This window comes from Rhinolophus sinicus, chromosome 1 (assembly GCF_057876585.1).
Source record: "Rhinolophus sinicus isolate RSI-liver-muscle chromosome 1, RSI-T2T, whole genome shotgun sequence".
In the NCBI taxonomy this organism is placed as follows: Eukaryota; Metazoa; Chordata; class Mammalia; order Chiroptera; family Rhinolophidae; genus Rhinolophus; species Rhinolophus sinicus.
This window is the reverse complement of record NC_142501.1, coordinates 131,507,514-131,528,061: the sequence shown is the minus strand read 5'-3', so window position 1 is coordinate 131,528,061 and position 20,548 is coordinate 131,507,514. Positions and strand designations below refer to the sequence as shown.

At 39.2% G+C, this 20,548-nt stretch overlaps 1 protein-coding gene across 2 annotated transcripts in view; it reads left to right on the top strand.

Moving 5' to 3' along the window:
* Nucleotides 1-20,548, top strand: part of NRP1 (neuropilin 1) — a 136,080-nt gene that overhangs the window by 100,006 nt on the left and 15,526 nt on the right. The window contains exons 9-12 of one of the 2 annotated variants that reach the window (XM_019741706.3): nt 5,224-5,555; nt 10,048-10,192; nt 13,468-13,551; nt 17,982-18,041. In XM_019741706.3, the coding sequence (XP_019597265.3) occupies nt 5,224-5,555; nt 10,048-10,192; nt 13,468-13,551; nt 17,982-18,041 (621 nt within the window). Of the gene's footprint in view, nt 1-5,223; nt 5,556-10,047; nt 10,193-13,467; nt 13,573-17,981; nt 18,042-20,548 lie in introns of both variants that reach the window. The other variant, XM_019741705.3, reaches the window with a different exon arrangement.

The following is a 20,548-nucleotide window of genomic DNA, read 5'->3' as shown; positions in this document are numbered from 1 at the left end:
CAGAAAATACTGACTTGAAACCAAAAAAAAAAAAAAATTAGAATTTTCCTTGAAGTTATAAGCAATTTGAAGAGCAAACTAAGGAGGGGGGAAAAAAACTACACTGTTTACAGTAGAATCCATTTGGAAAGTAAAAATTAACATCTGATTTCTTACCAAAATTTTATTTATTTCCATCATAGAGACAGACGTGTTTATTGTTTTAGGACCTAAGACTTAGAAAGTTCATGGCCTTGGAGGCAGGAACTCGGTGGGAGGGTTTTGGAGGAGGCAAGAACACTGAAAAGTGAGATATAACCTTGGCTTTATATTTGATCAACAATTACATAAGAGAAAGTTCTAGGTCATTTTCAGAGCATTACAAATTTTAGAGGTTACCGATAAATTTGTAGAAATAAGACCTTTTGAAGCCAGGGTAGAAATTTCTGGCCAATTACTCCAACCTAATCTCATGTCACAGTACCAAACAAAAAAATGAGATAAATTTCATAAAGACTCCAAACATGTTAGTCTGAACTCTGAATGTCCAGGCTCTCCTTTTAGTCAAATAAAAAAACAGTCTCCTTTTAGTCAAATAAAAATACTTCTTTAAACCTGAAATGCTCTATTTTCATTTTCCCAAGGATTTCCCTGAGAGTTAATTCTAAGAGTGTGAGTCTTCACATATAAAGAAGGCAAATAGTTTATCAGATTTTTAAAAATAGTTAAATTATCTAGTTATTTAAACATACATGACTAAAACAGCATATTCTGATATTTTTACATGTCTTCTATTTTACAGCTATTTGAAGAATGCTTCCCCCCCCCCCCCCCGCTAATTAGACACTGCTTTTAGGTTCATAGGGCTAGTCTGCTAATCATGATCCCTACTTTATTTTACATACTTTCTCTCTAGTAAGACAGCTACAGTCTCCAAGTAATTGGTTGAGGCAGGTTTTTGAAGAGGCCAGCATGTAATAATAATGGTCGTATGTACAGAAGATACACAGACATATCCAGGGTTAGCTCTGGATTATCCACTTAGTGAATGCGTGACCATAGGCAAGACATTAAGTCTCTCTGATCTTCTTTTCCTGGTCAGTAAGATTAACCTTAATTCATCTATAATGAGAATTCAGTGAAAGACTCTTTGTAACATACCTGGTTTAGAATAAGTGCTCACTAAATGGTACCCAATAAATTAAGCAGTACGTGATGCTCAATAAATTGAACCCAGAATAAGCCCCAGCAAGCAGAAACTCTAGTGAACAATATCAGTGTTTGCTTCTTGGTACCAGAAGCAAATAATTTTCTTTTAGAGACTATGGTCCCCTCCTAGGGGAGACTAATGAAAGAAGAACAAGTGTCCCTGCTAACTGGAAGATCTATGAGAGGGATGACAATGTTTGCCTGATTTTCTATTGTGTCCTGTATGCCTGGAACATAGTAAGTGCTCAATGCACTTATTTTTGAATGAATGAATGAATGAATGAATGAATTGCAGTTTTAGCCATGCCTTCTGAGAAATGTGATGGATCTCAAAATTTGATCCTCTCCTCTTGAGTAGGCAGGTCCTAACTCAATCCAGCTTTAAAAGAAAGAAAAAAACTATTGAATTAAAAGTTACCACATGAATATATCACTTGACTTCCAAAGTCTCCAAAGCCCCAAGTTTCAACCTAAGTTTTGTATTCAGAAAGTATTTTTTGAAATTAGTAAAACTGGAAAAATCCAGAGCATATAATGATGGGTCACTACATTATATGCTCTGGATTTAATGATTTATATGTTCTAGAAACAAGATTGTAGCAAACCATTTTACTTTATAGGAAATGACAAAGGAACATTTTCATTATTTTGACAAAGCAGACTTCATCATTTTGGCAAAGATGGAAATTAGTGAAATTAATCTTGTAGGGCTACTACTTAATGTATGAGAACACACTCCAAAGTCTGTTAACTTGTATTTGTTAACTAGAAGCATATTAACTTCAGCACACATTAGAGTGTTTCTATGTTAATCAAAAGTTCTCAGTGATGATTTCAGGCACCACAAAATCCAAAGATACTTTCTGAGTCATCAAGGAAAGACAAAATTATGCTCATTCAGGTTCTCTCATCAAATGCAATTATTACCATCTCATTCTTTGAAAATTGGTTAACTGATATTTGATTTATCAGTATATCTCAGTTTTCCCATTAAAGCTAAGTACAGAGATTTTCTTGTAAAATAGTATGTATCAGTGAAAATAACCACCTCAATTCCCCATCACAGAACTCACCTCTCCTTCTCATCTAGGATTGGTTTTAAGGTTTGCAAACAGGGTAACCAGCAAAAATACAATACAGGATTGCAGGTTAAATCTTATGCAGATAAGTGACAGATAATTTTTTTATCCCATGCAATATTTAGGACATACTTGTACTAAAAAATTATTTCTTATTTGTCTGAAATTCTAATTTAGTTTAGCATCCTGCTTCTTGTTTTATTGTTTTTGTTTGATTGCTTGTTTGTTAAATCTGGCAACACTATTTCTAAAGGATTTGACATGTAGCCAGGCTATAGCACATCTGAGTCAGCCGACTGTGGAAGAACAGATTTAGATCCTAGCATCTCATTCAAACTTTGAATTGTTAATACAGAGGGTGCCCCAAAAATGTATACACATTTTAAGAAAGGAAAACCTATTAAAATTGTAATACTCAATATATATCAATAACAAAAGAGGAATACAAGTCACATTTGACTTCTGCAATTACAAGAGGTGCTCAAAGTGGTTACCATGAGCATAATTTTAATACAGTTTTTTCCTTTCTTAAAATGTGTATACAGGGGCAGCCGTTTAGCTCAGCTGGTTAGAGCGCGGTACTCTTAACAACAGGGTTGCCGGTTAAATCCCCACATGGGCCACTGTGAGCTGCACCCTCCACAACTGGATTGAAACAACTACTTGACTTGGAGCTAATGGGTTCTGGAAAAAAAACACTGAAAATAAATAAACGTTAAAAAAAATGTGTATACATTTTTTTGGCATCCTCTGTATATGTTTTCTCTTAATCATTGCTGAAAGAATCAGTTTTCGGTCAAGGGCAAATTAAGGTTCCTTTTCGTTGTTCTTTTTGGATGAGGCAAACATACAGGAGGAATGACAGTCTGTGTTCCAATGGACCTGTTGGCCGAACAGGGGCTGGGCATTTGCTAGATTTGTGGATTATAAACTTCGCCCTAGCCAGCTCTGTGTTAGAGAAAGGACATTAATCTGGTAAAGGTTCTGCTCTCTTTAGAATATTCAAGTTAATTATGTTTTTTTCCGAATGTTAACATCTGGTCCTCATTACCAGCTAAACATTTTCTTTATAAAAGCTGGTTTTGAATCAGCAGGTGTGACCACAGTGACCAAAATGTGATTTCTATTTTTAACACTATAATTTCATAGTCCCCCAGTAAAATAGTTTTTGTAAATCTTTTTTTAATCCCCATTGAATTGATTCTTGGTTTCCAGATCCCAGCCTGGAGCAAATACTATGGCTGAATTACCGGAAGAGGTGCTTGGGAAATGGGCAGCTGCCTTTTAAAGTGTTAATAAGTTGATTCATTTGACAAATATTTATTGAGCAAATACTATTTATAAAGCAGGGCACAGGGAGTCATAGAAAGTGTTTAAATATGACTTGTTCCATGCTCTCAGAGAACTTAAAATGTGGGGAGGCAAATAGCAGTAAGGCAAGGAACTGAATATGGCCATCAATATATGAGAAATGCAGATGAAGTGCTGTGAAAACCTCCAGAAAAGGAAAGCCACATCTCGTTGGAGAGATCAGGAAAATTGAATAAATGACGTAGCATTTGAAAACGGATCAAGATTTTAAGTGGTTCAGATATTGGAAAGGACAAGATGACAAGGAATTTCTAGCAAAGGGAGCAGAATAAGAGAGAGTCCCCACCCAACTCCCAGCCAGGTGCGGAAGATGTTCATTTCAGTTCCTTACATTTCCACATTTGTACACGTTGCTCCCATACAATCGTGACCTCTCCTTTTCTGTTGTCTCTTCCCAACGCCATTCAGAAATGCTCAACTCTACCATCTCAGGAGTGCTACGAGGCCTCTCACGACCAGTCATACCTTTCCCCCACCCCCGTTACTATTCTCTCCTTCCTCTGCAGCCTTGCTTTGGAGACAAAAATGTCTCCTTTGTCCACCTCTTTCTCCTCTACCCATGGCATTCTGGTTTCTGATTCTCCGTTCCATTGAAAATGTTTTGGTCAGGGGCCCCAGCCCACTCCTTAGCCATGCACAGTGGGTACTTTTGAACCCTCATCTTATAAGCCCTCTGTGCTGTGATGGTCTTGAGCACATCCCCAAGTCCTTCAATGGTTTAGGCCTTGATATCAGGCAGCCCTCGGTTTGAGTTTTGTTTCTTCCAGTCACGAGTTCTGTGACACTGAGAGGGTTGGATACTGTCTCTGTGTGAGAATTCAATGCAATAACACACTTGAATGCTCAGCCTTTCAAGGGGAGGCCTTGCAAGGATATGCTATGGAAGGCCTGGCATGCTTGGTTGAAAGTACATGCCTAATTCCTAAGCAAGCAGGCACTGAACGTTTGAATAAAGAAATGACATGATCTGAACTATGTATCAATTCATGGGGAGAACATCTCAGTTATTAATTCGTAAGGTTCAGCTGATAACATGGACGTAGTTTTACTGTATTAGATACATGCCTATTAAGATGGTTACATTTTTAGGCTAACTTTTGATTATGTTATGCAAAATTGAGTTGTTCAAAGAAAAATAAATTATTATTCCTATGCATGTCCTTGATTGAAATGTACAATTTTGAAAGGAGAATAATTGAACTGTTGAACATTTTTTTTAAGTCACCAATCACTTAATCAATGATTGATACTCTCCTTACACTCAGATGCTACTTGGCCTGCTGTAAAAGATATAAAAAGATCTATGATGTTGTTCGTTGCCTTAGAAAAACTCAAAAAGGGGGAAATGTATGTTCTTATTGAAGATTTTACTTATTGGAATGTAGTATAGGGAGGGGAGTTCTGAAAGAGTGGAAGAAAGGTTTGAGGGAGGGAAGGCTCTAGTTTAGCGTCAAATGATCCAGAAATTTAAACATTTATATGCATGAGTACAGACAATGTTTTTTTCAGTATGTTTTATTCTCTTTCTAAGCATGGAGACTTCTAGAAAATCATTTTACATTATCTATTTCATTCTACCCTATAGATTATCCTTGCTCTGGAATGCTGGGTATGGTGTCTGGACTTATTTCTGACTCCCAGATTACAGCATCAAACCAAGGGGACAGAAACTGGATGCCTGAAAATATTCGCCTTGTGACCAGTCGCTCTGGCTGGGTACTGCCCCCCGCACCTCACCCGTACACAAATGAGTGGCTCCAAGTGGACCTGGGGGAGGAGAAGATTGTGAGGGGCATCATCATTCAGGGAGGGAAGCACCGGGACAACAAGGTATCCATGAGGAAATTCAAGATCGGGTACAGCAACAATGGTTCCGACTGGAAAATGATCATAGACGACAGCAAACGCAAGGCTAAGGTGAGGTCCAAGGGCAGGGAGCAACTGCCGGGAGGAAGCCCTTCCTCACATCCTTGACTTAAATCAGGGACCTCCATCAGTTTCCTGAGGAAGCAAGACTTATTCCCTTTCAGCAGTGAGACCAGTGGCGATGTGTGATGGTGTTAGTAAGATCCCAGGTTCTAGGGCACACAGGATTGGAAAAAATGATGTCTGAGATAAACCTTTCCCTTTCTTAAGGATGGCAGATAGCTCAACACAGACAGGAGACAGGGCAGCTGTGAGGGTGAGCAGCAGGGGACTGAGAGCAGCAACTCAGTAGGAAGTCAAAATCTCTCTGCAAATTCTAACCTATGAGCCCTTCCCCTTTCCCTTCTGTCACCTATCCCTCCTTTAGGTGTTTTTTTTGTTTGTTTTTTTTTTAATTTTCAATTGTGGTGATATACACATAACAAAATTTACCATCTTAACTTTTTCAGGTGTACAGTTCAGGAATATTAAGCATATTTATATTGTTGTGAAACCAATCTCCAGAACTTTCTCATCTTGCAACAAAAGTGAAAGTCTGTACCCATGAAGCAATAACTCCCACTTCCCCTGTCCCCCACCCCTGACAACCATCATTCTACTTTCTGTCTCTATGAATTTGACTAATCTAAGTGCTACATATAAGTGGAAACATACAATATTTGTCCTTTTTTGACTGGCTTATTTCATTTAGCATAATGTCTTCACGTTTCATCCGTGTTGTAGCATGTGTCAAGATGTCCTTTTTAAGGCTGACTAGTATTCTATTATTTGCATATACCACATTTTGTTTCTCCATTCATCCATCAACACACAGTGGGGTTGACTCTTCCTTTGGCTATTGTAAGTAATGCTTAAGTGTATTTTTTTATGCATTAGAACCTTTTTTAAATGCAGCTGACCTTTGATGATCCAGTGAAAAGGGAAGGGAATCTCAATATAAAAATATTCCAACATTCACCAGAACACATGCTATAATATTTTTTTAACTAAACAGATATTCTTTAATGATTACATTTTATTTAAGCTGTTGGTTGAATTTATTTGCATTTCCTGAGTACATAGGCCAACTAAGAAAGGATACCCAGGAGTAAGCTAGGTGACCTGGAAGCTCATTTGAGATTAAAATAAGCAACAACCCAAAGGCAGTCAGTTCTGTATGCAATGTGGGAATGGTATTCAGCCGATGATACTTCTCATAGCCAACACAATTGGCCTTTTGGTCCCAGCCTTCCCATCCCCACTCTGACCAAGACCTACTCCTTTTATGAAAAGGAGATTCTAGCTAATTGGAGCGAATATTATCCTTGCTCCCCCTCTAAGTAAGTGTGGGAACATAGCTTAATATAGTGACTCCGACAAAGGCATTGCAGGCAGGAAACAAAAGCTGAGGCAGTGCAGCCAGCTCCACTCTGTCCAGATGTGGGGCTCTGCAGAGACAGCCCTGTCCCCCACCGGCTGTGGGTCAGCCACCCACCGACAGGGATGATGCTGTCAGAAACGTAAAAATTTCTCTCCCATTTCACCCCTTGTTAACTTGTGGTTTCTAAAACATTTCCAGCGTTTTTTTTCCATCTGTGTGCAGCTACTTTCTTATGTCCATTTCGGTTTCCCTTTTATGTCTGCCCCCTCTCGTTTCGGTGAAAGAAAAAGTAAAATAAACATCAGAAACTGGAGTGCTCCCTAAGAGCCAATCTCCTCTGAGGCGTAGTCAGCCTTGGGACTTTATCGCAATGTGTGAATATATTGCAAATCAACAACTTCCTGGAGCTGCTGTCACATGGCAGTGTGTGCTGTTGTGACATATTCTTCAACACTAGGGTTCTAAGAGAGACAGAAAACAAATTACCATATGCTCTGGATAGGAGGCATCATATGCTTCCTTTTGTTATGCAATCCACGCATCTGCAATCAAGTCTAAAGCTATCCCTCTATTATAATACATCTCCTATAGAATTCCACAAGAAGCCAACAGTTTTTAATTTTAACAAAACAGTCCATTCATGATTGGTTGCATGTGTTCAATTTTATTCCTAAAATACGATTCTATCAATAATTGTCATCTTCCTATGATATTTAAAACTGAAAGCTTCTACGTTGTTTACATAGAGCCTAATCTATGATCTCTAAATGCCCTTTCCCAGAAATAAAATCTTAAAGATGAAAAAGGAAACTAGTAAAACCTTCAATTTAGGAGCAGTACATATTTCTAAATGGTATAAAGATATCTAAAACATAGTATATTTAAACTTACCAATGAAGGTTACCTGCTTAGGATGCCAAGTACCTTATATGTAACAGTAAAATAAGTACTGTTTTGTGAAATAAAACAGCACTTTGATGGATTTAAAATCCTCTGTGCCCTCTCCTTGCTTCCTACTCTCAAAGAACGCATGATGGCCAAGGTATATTAGAGTCTTTGAATTCACTACACTTTTCAGGAGCAGATAGAGGATCTAAATACTCACAGTCTTCCTTCTAAAACATGATTTATAAAAGGACAGATATTTCATAAACAGCCTTATGCTAGCAAAGTTAGCCCAGTTCCATATGGCTCTTCCTTGCTAATATTTTCCCCAGCTTATCACTGACAGTGTGGTATGTATTTACATTGTGCTAATTCTTTGCTCAAGTTAAAATTAGGAGAAGAGTCTGGGATCCCATTGATATAAGTGCTTTTCTCCTGTGATTGTTGGAACTATGTTAACATACCCAGAACTCGCATGTGTAGTAATGCTATTTTCACTATAATTAGTATCTTACTGACAGCACTTAATTGGACCTGACAATAATATATGTCAGATTCTCAATTACTGGCAGCAACTGCAGTTCTATCAAGAGTACAGAACCCCACCCCAAAGGGAGTTTACTCTTGAAAATAATAGAAGGAAACCTTAATTGGGAGAAGTAGGTCTATGTTAGCCATGTACTTTGAGATTCCCGGAGGCTCTTCTGAGTTGGAAAAAGACCAATTAATTTTCTTCTAGAACTCAGAAAACCTCTGTATATGTCACAACCTACTCAACCTGTCTGTCTTCTCTTAAATGTGTCCCCTGTTTTGCCATGATATTTCTGCCACTGGATGATGGCATCTTTGGCTGCTTTATGACCCAACTACTGGGCGTGGTTCCCACTCATGACTGACATAGCCTGGCCATAGGCTGACCATCCACTCAATCTGAACTACCAGGTTTGGTAGCCCAAACTGCAATATATGTAAAGAAAAACTAATGAAACTAAATGTGTGGCCTTGGGCAAAGACCTCAATTTCCTGGACCTCAGTGTTTTCGTCTATTAAAATGACTAGATTAGACTAGATTATTTCTAGAGACAAAAGGAGGCATCATAGCAGTGTAGTAGTGAAGGGCTGAAGGGCACCGATTCAAACTGCCTAGGCTTGAATCCTGGCTCTGCCACTTACCTGACAAGCGACCGTGGGCCAATTGCTTGACCTCTCTATGCCTCATCTGTAACACGAGGGTAATAACAGAACCTACCTCGTGTCGTTTTCCTGAGGATTAAATGAATTAATATATTTTAAGCACTTAATGCCTTTCACATAGGATGTTTGGTATATTAAAGGACACTCTCAGTGATAAAGCAATTCAATTTCTCTAATCTCCCTCCCCTTCTCCTGTTCTGGACAGGATTAAGAATGGTGTTGGGAAAAGAGGCTATAGGGAGGTTCCACTTCTTGAAAAAGATATGCTCTCAAGGATTTTGATCTTCCTGTCAGTGTAAAAAGGGAAATAAAGTAATCCAGCAGCGGCACCAGGACCGGGTAGCCTAGCTCCTAAAAAAATGTCACAGTGACTTCAAGTTAGGAATGCAGTTGACAAAGAGGGGCAATTCAATCAGGCATCAGAACATCACTTAACAAACAGGACTCTTGTTCCCTTCCTGAGATGAGAAGGTCTTTTATCTACCAATGCCTCCAACTGGTAGAACTGCTTAAGTAAATAGCAATTCCAAAGGGTTGGAATAACCCAAGTTCTTGAATAAACAGCATTTGCACTGCATTAAATTTACTATTTCCTACTTCAGGAATTTAATTCGTCCCTCTCCTATAAGACCGGCTCATTTAAGAGAATACAACAGGAGTAGTTATTGAAAATGTGGTGTCTATTATAAGCTCTGAAAAATGGCAAGTTCTCTTCCTGAGTTACTGTCCTCCACCTCAAGAAGTGGTAAAAGTGCCACTCCTCCCGGGCATATCAGCATATCATTTTAAAACGTGTCTCATTAAAGCTTCTGGTATAGCCTCAATATGTACTCTGGTTTCTGAGAAATGACATCTGTCACTTCTTAGAGAAGGTTTAATCGTGTGTGTTTTTTTTTTTCCTTTCTCATTTATGAAAGGTATGTCAGCCATTTACGAAGTGGCAGAATGAGCCCTATTTCTCTTCCCTGTTAAAAGTCCTTGTGGAGGGGCTTTTCTGCCGAAAGGGAGGTTTTATTAATAACTGGTGTTTCTCATACTTCACAGTCTTTTGAAGGCAATAGCAACTATGATACACCTGAGCTACGGACTTTCCCACCTCTTTCCACACGATTCATCAGGATCTACCCTGAGCGAGCCACTCATGGTGGCCTAGGGCTGAGGATGGAGCTGCTGGGCTGTGAAGTGGAAGGTAATTACAATTTCCAGAGTCCCAACTATTTCCTAGATTTTTTTTTTCCTTTTCATGCATTTATGCCCTTGACGGTACTATCACAAATTACCACCTTTTTCCCTGGATAATCTTGCATCTCTCTGTGCCTGCCAGTTCATGAGGCTCAACATTCAAGCACATTCTAGAACATTCTAATCTGAAAACAATGCCTTCAGATTCCTTTTTTTGTCTTGGTTTTTTGTGTAACTCTCCTCAGATTCTGTGGGGTTGTCTCCTTGGATTTAACAAATAATAATAATTTATTGAAGTGAAATTCACACAACACAAAATTCACCATTTTAAAGTAAACAATTCAGTAGCATTTAGTACAAACATTCACAATTATTTGTGAATAATCTATCTAGTTCTAAAATATTTCCATCATTCCAAAGTAAAACCACTTAACCATTAAGCAAATTCCCCCTACTTCCCACTCCCCCAACCTGGCAACCATCAATCCTTTGACTTTTTAAATTTTGTTTCAAAGTCTATGTGTGATCTAGGGTTCTGTAGATTGTGTTGACTACCTTTCATATACCAGCAGGAAGCAGCATTCGACAGACTGAAACATCAAGACATTCTCTTAGATGAATTTCTTAAGCTGCTGCAGACACAAACTTTATATAATGTAATGTATGTGAATATACAGTGACGCCTGTTTAAGGATGTTACTGAATAAACTTAGGTTATCATATAAAGGTCATATCAAGAACAAATTCAGTTTTCACACTGACCTCATAACTTTTCCGTCTTTGCGTTTTTGTCACATACTAAATGAGATGAATGTTTGAAAAAAATGATATGATGGTTGTTTATTGTACTGTTTAATGCTTTTGTGCATTCAGATTCCCATCTGCCTTACATTTGGGCATAAATGAATAACCTTATACAAACTTTTCCATCCCCATAAAGGTCTTTCTCCAGGTTAGCTCAAAGAATGGCTATTGTTGGTACCCAGATGTTAATAAACTGAGCATATGCTCATAGTTGTTTTAAAGAATGCTTTTTTAGTATCACCTTCTTGTGATTTCAAAATTAAGTGTTTTCAGCTACCCAAATGTAACTATATTCCTGAGCACATTAAATATCATAAAACTTTTTTATGCACTTTTTAGAAGATTTTGTAGAATCTTAAGCTATGAATCACCGTACAAGTGAATAATTCATAGCTACTTTCCTATGTACTTATTTAAAAGCAGGCCATTATCTCTCATTCTTTATTGTGCAGTTGTTTCCATATCTGTAGTCATGTCCCAGACTTCTGAATTATCTAGCCACTATCAACACAGACCAAGAATGACCATGTGCCAGGGCTTTGGCAAAGATGCCAAGAAAAAGAAGGGATGGGCAGATTGAGTCAACTGCAGACACGTTCAATTTACTGAGAAATGTGGTCATCTGGAAAAGGGAGTCTGCTGCTATGAGGCAAGTCTTTAGCCTGGGTTCTGGGAAGCAACACTGATTTAGGAGGTGGAATGAATGGATGGTTGAAAAGACTGAGCCTGGTGGCAATTTGCCAGTGTCAACTCTATAGTGCGCGGTCGAAATTATTGGTGAAGGGCTTTGCAACAGATGTTTCCAAGCTCTCACAGAAATGAGGAAGTTGCCCCAAGCCATGTGAGAAACCAACATCCAGGAAAGTAATGTCAAAGCTTTTAATACAATTGTTAAAAGGGAGTGCTTTTCTTCTTCTTTAAGTCAATGAATAGGCCTTATTAAATACTGGTATCTATGTTGTCCCTCGTTCTACAGGAGTTACCTAGAGGGGTACAAAAAGGATATGGTATAGTCCAGCCTTTCCTGGGTGTCCATTCTATTTTAGGCTAGCATTTATATTTAAGAAATAATTAGAGAACGACAGAAAATAAAATATTTTCAAGTATTAAAACTGAGACATAAAAATCATTCACTTTCTACTATTTTCAATTTAATCTCGGTACTATCCTGGGCCACTTCCAACTTGGAACCCCACCTTTGTAGAAACCATAATGAATGAAAAACAGCAACCTGAAGAGACAGTTTAAAATACTTAAAAGTGGCACATTATCAAGACATCTTAATGAAGACAAGCATCTAGCTTGCCAGAGAGGATTCTACGGATTCAGTGAGAGCAATAAGTAGAGCCCGGAATATGTGTGTATGCTTTAAAAAGTGTGGACTGTATGCCTAAACGGTGTCTATAACATCTGTATGTGCTGGTTTCCCAGTTATTATTGGTGTGTGCTTTTAGGTAGTTAAGGAAGTTGAAACTAGCTACATTTCTACATTTGTCATAACTCTGCTCAGTACTTAAGCACAATAACAAACAATGTCAAATTTTTATTGAGAAAGCAGCAGTTCCCAGCACATTCCTGCTGGCCAGAAGCTATTAGAGAACAGGACCCCGCTCTCAGCATCTTGTCTGGTTCTCAAACATCAAGAGAACTGTACATTATCTCCAGTCTCGTAAAGTGAAATGTAATGCCGAAAACTGTAAAATATTAAACAGATTGCAAAAATGAATAACAGGCTGAAAAAAAAATAGACTGAACTAAATTTAAAGAACTTCAAAAGCAGTCTTTGATTAATGTTGGATACCTTTCATCTACAAACTCAAAGATATGGGAATACCTGCCAGCAGTGGAATGCAGTCCTCTGGGAGTTAAGTAAAATGACCCCAGGATATCTAAGACAAATCCTCTCAGACACCTGCTCTGGAGAGGGATCACAAGTTGATGGAAATGGAATCACTCTTTAAAAAATATATAACAATATTGGACTAAAAGTGAATGATGGGACTCTCTTTGGGGGAATAAAATTATAAATTATAATATGAACTTAACAAACTTAGTAAGTACTAAGCATTTAAAAGAATTCATGACAAGTGAATTCTCTAATACCTTGAAAATGAAAGGAAAAACAGTTCAAGCCATATCTTTACTATCAAAGTTCTCAACCCCAGGGTCATGAATAAATAACCAGTGAGAATTTAAGACCTTTTCAGAAAAAGGATGTTTATGTAGCTAACAATGTAGAAAATGTGAAGGCAGCCAACTCTATTCAGCAGATATGGATCAAACACCCAAACAAAGCAGTCCCCAATGGAGTCTGCAAAATCCAAATCTATTTTAGCTCCTGAAAGAGAGGTAAGCCATGTTCCTGGCCTTCTTGCCACAGATTATTCAGCAAAAGTGTTAGCAGATTCAACAGCCAGACTAGAGGCTTGAGAATACATTTCAGAGGTGTGAGATAATGATCCTTGGATCTTGTTTCAGCACCTACAGCTGGACCGACCACTCCCAATGGGAACCTGGTGGATGAATGTGATGATGACCAGGCCAACTGCCACAGCGGAACAGGTGATGACTTCCAGCTCACAGGTGCAGAACCCATCTTCATCCCATTGCTGTGCCATTTCAGTTCATGCTGTCGTGGAGACCAACTAATTAATGCCTGTTTGCATCTGTGTCACTCCTCACGGTGGTGGGCATCAGGGTGGTGGCAGAACTGCCCCAGCAGCAGAGGCAGCCTTGCCAAACACGTGCATCTTCATTTCCTCATGTCATCCATGTAAACAACTTGTGCTTAATAGCCACGGCCATTTCAACCAATCATTTTAGCCCTTTTCAGAGCCAAGGCTAGAATTAATTGAATAAGAATTTCTCCATGGCTAAAAGGGCTTAACAGATTCTCATCTCCCCCACCCACCCCATAAGCTATGTACATAACCACGCATTTTGTAATGTTTATTTTCATTTTCTAACAAAGATCAAGAAAAAAAATTTTTTTAATAAATTTTATTGGGGAACAGTGTGTTACTCCAGGGCCCATCATCTCCAAGTCATTGTCCTTCAATCTAGTTGTGGAGGGCACAGCTCAGCTCCAAGTCCAGTCACTGTTTTCAATCTTTAGTCGCAGGGGGCACAGCCCACCATCCCGTGGATTTCCGGCAACTTTGTTGTTGAGAGCTCTCGCTCTAACCAACTAAGCCATCCGGCTGCCCACAAAGATAAAAATTTTTGAGTGGATCTTTTAGCCAACTAATTGATGAAATTAGGCTTATATTTGAAGTGCAGCTTTTAAGTTAGGATTTTGTAAATCATTTTACAATAAAATTTATATAGGCAACATTCGTCGTCATTTCACATTACCACCGACTAGCAAATATATCAGGGATGGTGTGTGCCAAATGCCTCACTAATTAATTTAGAGTATTACTCCATAATATTTTAAAACCCTAAAAGCTAGAAAGGGACCTCTCTTCCACTTGGAACAGCAGAGGAAATGTTGGGCAAGTGGGGAATGGGATTGCATCATTTGGAAATTGGCCAAGGCACTGGGATTTTCACACTATTGTTGCAAAAGGTACCGTGGGACCTTTACTGCTACTCGGGTCAAAATGCAGTTTCATATAGCATCTGACTCTCATTTTAGATTGAACAGGAACCCTTGGATGCAGGTCTGTATTTTTACCCAGAAAGGACTCAAAGAGCCCACATAATTAATTTTCATGGGTGAAACTGAAGGTGTTACCGTGTAACTTCATAATAGTGCCATGTTATTGGCCAATGCAATTCATGTAAAATCTGGAAGGCAATGTCCCAAAGTACATTTCGAATGACTTCAAAAGCTTTCCTCTGAAGGAATGAGAGAGCTCTGCCTTCTGAGATGGAACAAGGGCATAAAATCCAGCTCAGAAATTTAGTACCATGTACTAGGTTTACACTGAAATCTCACCTCCTGAGGCTGTCTCGCTGCAAATCTCCAGGATAATCACTTACATTCATGTGGCCAATAAATGTTACATTGCTATGGGCTTTTCAAACAAAGCTTGTATATAAGTAGCCACAAGCCACCGAAATTACTCTAATTAATGCAAAGGCATTTTCTTTGTAAGAAGTTAAGTTCAAGCTGAAAACCTGATAGCTGATGTTCAAAACAGTACCATTCTATGAACCAGATCCCGTGGAACCTTCCCAGCGCTGCCTGTAAACACTGCCACAAACCTCAGGCTTTATGCCGACCCTGTCACACGTTCGTAGTGAAATTCCTCATAAAAAGGAATGACTACAATCATCACAGGATACCCTTTTCAATTACCCTCTTGTGGAGAGAGTTCTTTTCTTTATATACCCTAAAGTGGTCAGTTAATATTGATTAGAACAAAGCCTCAGATTTACTCCTCATATCAGAACAACCAACCTTCTCATTTTTGCCTCAGTTCATGACTGAATCAATTGAAACTGAAGCCTTTGAATGAAATAGGGCAAGTATGTTAGCCTGGAGCAAACTGTGTACAGCCATGAGTTACAAACCACAGAAAATGGGTCATTTATAGTGGAAACACTGGCTATCCTTTAAAAGTATAAGGTTATGGTTTATCTATAGCATTTAAAAAACTCTATCTTGTATAGATAAAAGAAAGTTCATTCTAATTTTTTTGGCATTTTTTACGTATGACCATGGCAAAAAAAAAAGTTAAGTTATTTTATCAGGCCAGCACATTTGTCTCAATAATTCTATCAATACATGCATATATTAAGAACTTCTGGGGGTTGTTCATAATGACCACTTAATGCCCCCATCAAGAAGGAATTTTAGAAGGCATTTCATGCTCCCTAGTCATTTATTGCATTATAGTCAATTTTGCTTTATGAAGCTGCTTGTTTATCCTTTTCTGAAAAAGGGCCTGCTCATATATAAATGTTTGCAAGGAGCAAAGCCCTCACCCAAGCGGGTGTCTTCTCACATGTGAACAAACCGTCTCCTAGGCATACACACAACCTTGCACCCTCTTTGCTCACTCTGGCACAGACTCTACTGTCAGAGCTGCAACCTTTGAATGTTCAGTACAATAAAAGCAAATTAAAAGCATTCTCACTTTAACCCTGATAGGTGGGCACATGGAAATTGGGACCCAGGCTTTCTTTAGTAGCATTTAGTGCCTGAAAGCAGATGTTGTTGCTTTAATTTCTCCGCCTGGGGGGACCTGTTTGTATATAGAGGGAGATAAGTACGGTAGCAAAATGCTCATTACTTATAAACAACACTGAATTCCAGGTGAAATGTACCAAATGCATGGAAATGAGGAGAGGTTTCGCGCTCCTATGTTTGATTGCCAAGGTGAAGTTACTTATTTGCAAATGCCCTTGAAGTCATTAGATAATACAATTAACTTCAAAGGCATCAGGAGGCCAAATTTCATACTGGATCTGTATGTGTCCAACAGCAGAATTTGGCTCCCAACCTATGACAAAACTGATAATGTATATCACTTTTAAAGAGTGAATTTTCACCTTGAGTTTTTCTCCTATAAGACCACTGGGAACAGAATGCTGATGTATTCTGGCCTCCCTCCAATTCTGCCATTAAAGATTCACCTTCTTAACCCATAATATATATAATTCCTCCTTCCTAGTGCCTGCCTCACTGATGCCACGCACATGTGTGACCACTCAGCCAGCACATTTACTGGGAGAGCAGAGGTCACATGACTTGATGCTGCAGCCAATTAGCTCAGAAATCTTCAGACTGTTCCAAGAGCATGAGTTTATAGCTCTGATTCATGATCTGGATGATTTCTGGTCTGTGGGAGCTGTAGGATAGGACGAGGGCCTGGCCAGAACAGAGCTGATCACCAATCTTTATTGAATGATACCATTGGAAGGTGTACAATGGCACCTTATAACCAACCCAAACTTTCTGTGGCCCTTACCCTCAGTCTGCCCAGGACTTTATGTCTTGGGATAGCAAATACATTATCACTGACCATGATCTGCAGTGCAGATGCAGAAGGAGAAACGCCTTTCCCAAACACCTAAGTAATAAACAGCAAACCAGTGTTTCTCAAGCTTCGTGGATTATGACACACTTGAGAAGCTTTCAAAAATACAGATTTCAAGGGCTTACCCCTAGAGATTCTGGTTCTCAGTGAGACCTGAGGGTAAGTAGGTTGCAAACTGCAATTTCAACAAGCATTCAGGTGATTCTTGTGGTTGGTCAAGTTTAAGAACACTGATTTAAACAGAAATATAATGATGAAGAGCAGAAAGTGGAAGAATTGAGACAAAGAAAAAGAGGGTACAGCTAAGTTTCCACATGGTCCCCTGACCAGGAGTTTCAAAGTTAACACAAACTGATTGAAAGCTGACATTGCTCAGTGTGCTGTTTGTGCAAACTCCAGTTCCTTAGAACTGTGAAGAAATATTTCTCCCGTCCCTTTCCCTGCAGCTTCTCCAAACCACATACTGGGCAGAATATCTGTCCTTGGGGAAAAATAAACAACTTTCGTAGCCAAAAAAAAAGGAAATACTACTGCCATCCACTTTAAACCTTCGGTTTTTAAAATAGACTGTGGGACCAGCCTTGCAACACCCCTGAAGGCACACATCTGAAACCTTGGGAAACTATTTGAAGCTTAGAGGTCTAGGTCAGGTTTAATACCCAAATCACTGAGGACATTTGGAGGCCTTTGTTTTTCACTGTTGCAATTGCCATGCTCAGTCTGGGAATCAGGGAAGCCCTCGGAACAAAGTCTCACGCTCTCCACACTGTCTGGATGCTTTATGAATCAATGTGTTGGGCAAAAACTAATAGTTTCTTTGAACTTGATATTGTGGTGAGCAAAATTTAAGCAAAAGAATTAGTATAGCTGGTATTAAAGGGAGGATTTTCTATGGAAAATGTTTGCCTCTATCCAATGTATGTAAGCATGCAGCGTTTCTCTACGGCATATTATCAACAACGCTTCCTTTTTCTCACTTTTCTATGTTACTGTTTTGTTTTTCAGGTGGTACCACTGTGCTGATGACAGAAAAGCCAACCATAATAGACAGCACAATCCAATCAGGTATCAAATAAAACAGAAAATATGGTAGATTTCCCCCCACCAAGAAAAGTAGCCCATTGCTATGCTTCTGGGTTTCAGGTTCCTCAAAGTCCTAAAAGAGATGCCACACAGCATCTGGTCTCCAAGCGTGAGCCATAAATATTGCTTTCTTTCCATCCACATGTATATGCGGCAGGGAGCGAGATTTCCTGCTCCATCAGTAATTGCCAAATGGTGACAATCCCAGCGCCCAACTGAAGGAACAGGATAACATACTTTGTTTAAACGCAGCACATCTAGGACATGGACTGTGTTTGCAAACGATCGGAGAAGGAAATCTCACAGGCAGCAGCCTGACTATTTTCATCACCATGCTGCACAACCAAGACAGGCAAAGTTTGTCAGTTTTGCCTGCCACAGAGTTGGCAGTTGTACAACAGCATTTCCAGTGGGTGTGCCACGAAATAAGGCGCAGGAAGTCACGGCTATAATTGTGCGTGGGGAGGGGACCACCCTTGGGAACGGCACCTCCGCATCCTTTTATTAATAGAAAAGCATAATGACTTTTAAAGCCTTTGGTTTACTGTTTATCAAGGCCAGCCACAGTTAAATGGTGGCCTCCCTCTCGTTCTTCTTTGTATTTTGTTAGTATTCTGTAAGATTCTTCCCCACAGGCTCACATGAAGGGAAACAGTCAGTATAAGCAATCAGACGTTTTAAATACTTTAAAGTTAATCATTAGAGTAAGGTGAACAGGTCAGCTTTCCAGCTTCTCCCATTTCCTTTATAGACGCTCACTCAGCCTTGGCCTCCACAGTCATTTATTAATGGGGCGTGTGGTGTATATCAACGTTTCCTCAACACTCTGACACTACCCAGCTAGGCAGAGAGTAGAAAAAGACTGCCCTAATTAGTATGCTTCCTTAAAGGACCCTGTCACCGTTGACCTGATTAAACTGCAAAACAAAATTCTCTTCAGTTGGACTTAACCCCAAGTTTCTCCATAGTTTGCTCAGGTTGACAAAATTCCTGCTACCACACAGCTCGAACACCCCAAATACCGAAAGATGAAACAAAAGAATAATCTGTTCACTTAAATTCAAAAGACACTGTAGTCCTACCCCCATCTTTTCACGTTATAAAATGTGGCCGTAATGGATTGTGCAGCCCCCTGGGATGGCTGAAGCTAACTAATGAGTGAAGCTCTGCCTCTCACTTGCTGCCTACCTTTCCTGAGAGTTCTCAGCTCCCTCAGGGTGGTTTTCTGTGGGATAACCACCAGCTGACTCTCTATGACTCTGTAATTGGGAAGAGGGGTAAGGTGAAAAAATGAAGGTCTGCTAATGTAACAAACATTTTAATTGTGGTTTTAATTTTTTCTCTTGCCAGAGAATAAATTAAAACCACTATAAAGTTGCCAACTAACTTGTTTCATCTCGTCTCTTTTCTGGCCTATCAAAAGAGCTAGGGATAATTTAAAAAACAAAAGGGAACAACGGCTGTAGATAAAATGGAAGGTTATATCAAATCGCCAAATGGGATCATTCTCCCTGAATGTGGAAGGTCTATATCATCAGAGGAGGGATGACTTTATGAACATACTTGATTTTTGCATGAGCTCAAGGCCATTGGTGTGATGGTTTCACAGAGGAGCTTCAGGGCCAGACGGTCATCTCATCTCTACTACCGTGTTTCCCTGAAAATAAGACCTAGCTGGACAATCAGCTCTAATGCATCTTTAGGAACAAAAAATAATATAAGATCTGGTCTTATTTTACTATAAGACTGGGTATAATATGATATGATATAATATAATATGATATGATGTAATATAATATAATATAACATAACATGATATAATATCGGGTCTTATATAATATAAGACCAGGTCTTATATTAATTTTTGCTCCAAAAGACGCATTAGAGCTGATTGTCCGACTAGGTCTTATTTTCGGGGAAACACGGTATAGTCAGAGGGCAGATGTACAAATCATAAACCAGTAAAACCCATTGCTACCACCATCTGAACAAGTTCATGTCAAACCCCAGGGCTTACTGATCGGTCCGGTTTTGAATTCCAGGGTCAGCCCAGAGCTCTTTACGAATCACCCTGGTTTCCTGTTTTTCCATTGCCTGAGTCACAAATCTAGGTCCTAGTCTTTGTTTGTGGATAATGGGCTGTCTGACTTTCTTTGATTGTCACCTTCTGACTCAGCCAATGCTCAGAACGCTTCATGAGGACCTGAGAGTGTGAGGAAGAGGCCAGGTGTAACTCTGAGGTGTCCCCTAGTGGTCAGGTTCACTTGATTGATACTTTGTTCCACACTGTTCTGTAGGCTACAGATTCTTCAGGCAGCTTTACAAGCAGCAGAAAATCAGACTGCTAAACTGTCATCATGATCTGATTTTGCTGAAGCCATTATAGACTCAAGCAGAATCTCAAGATTTCATTTTGAGGATTCTTATCAACATAATAAACTCAGTGGGCATATAATATCCATATACTGCCTGGGTTGTAATCAAATGCA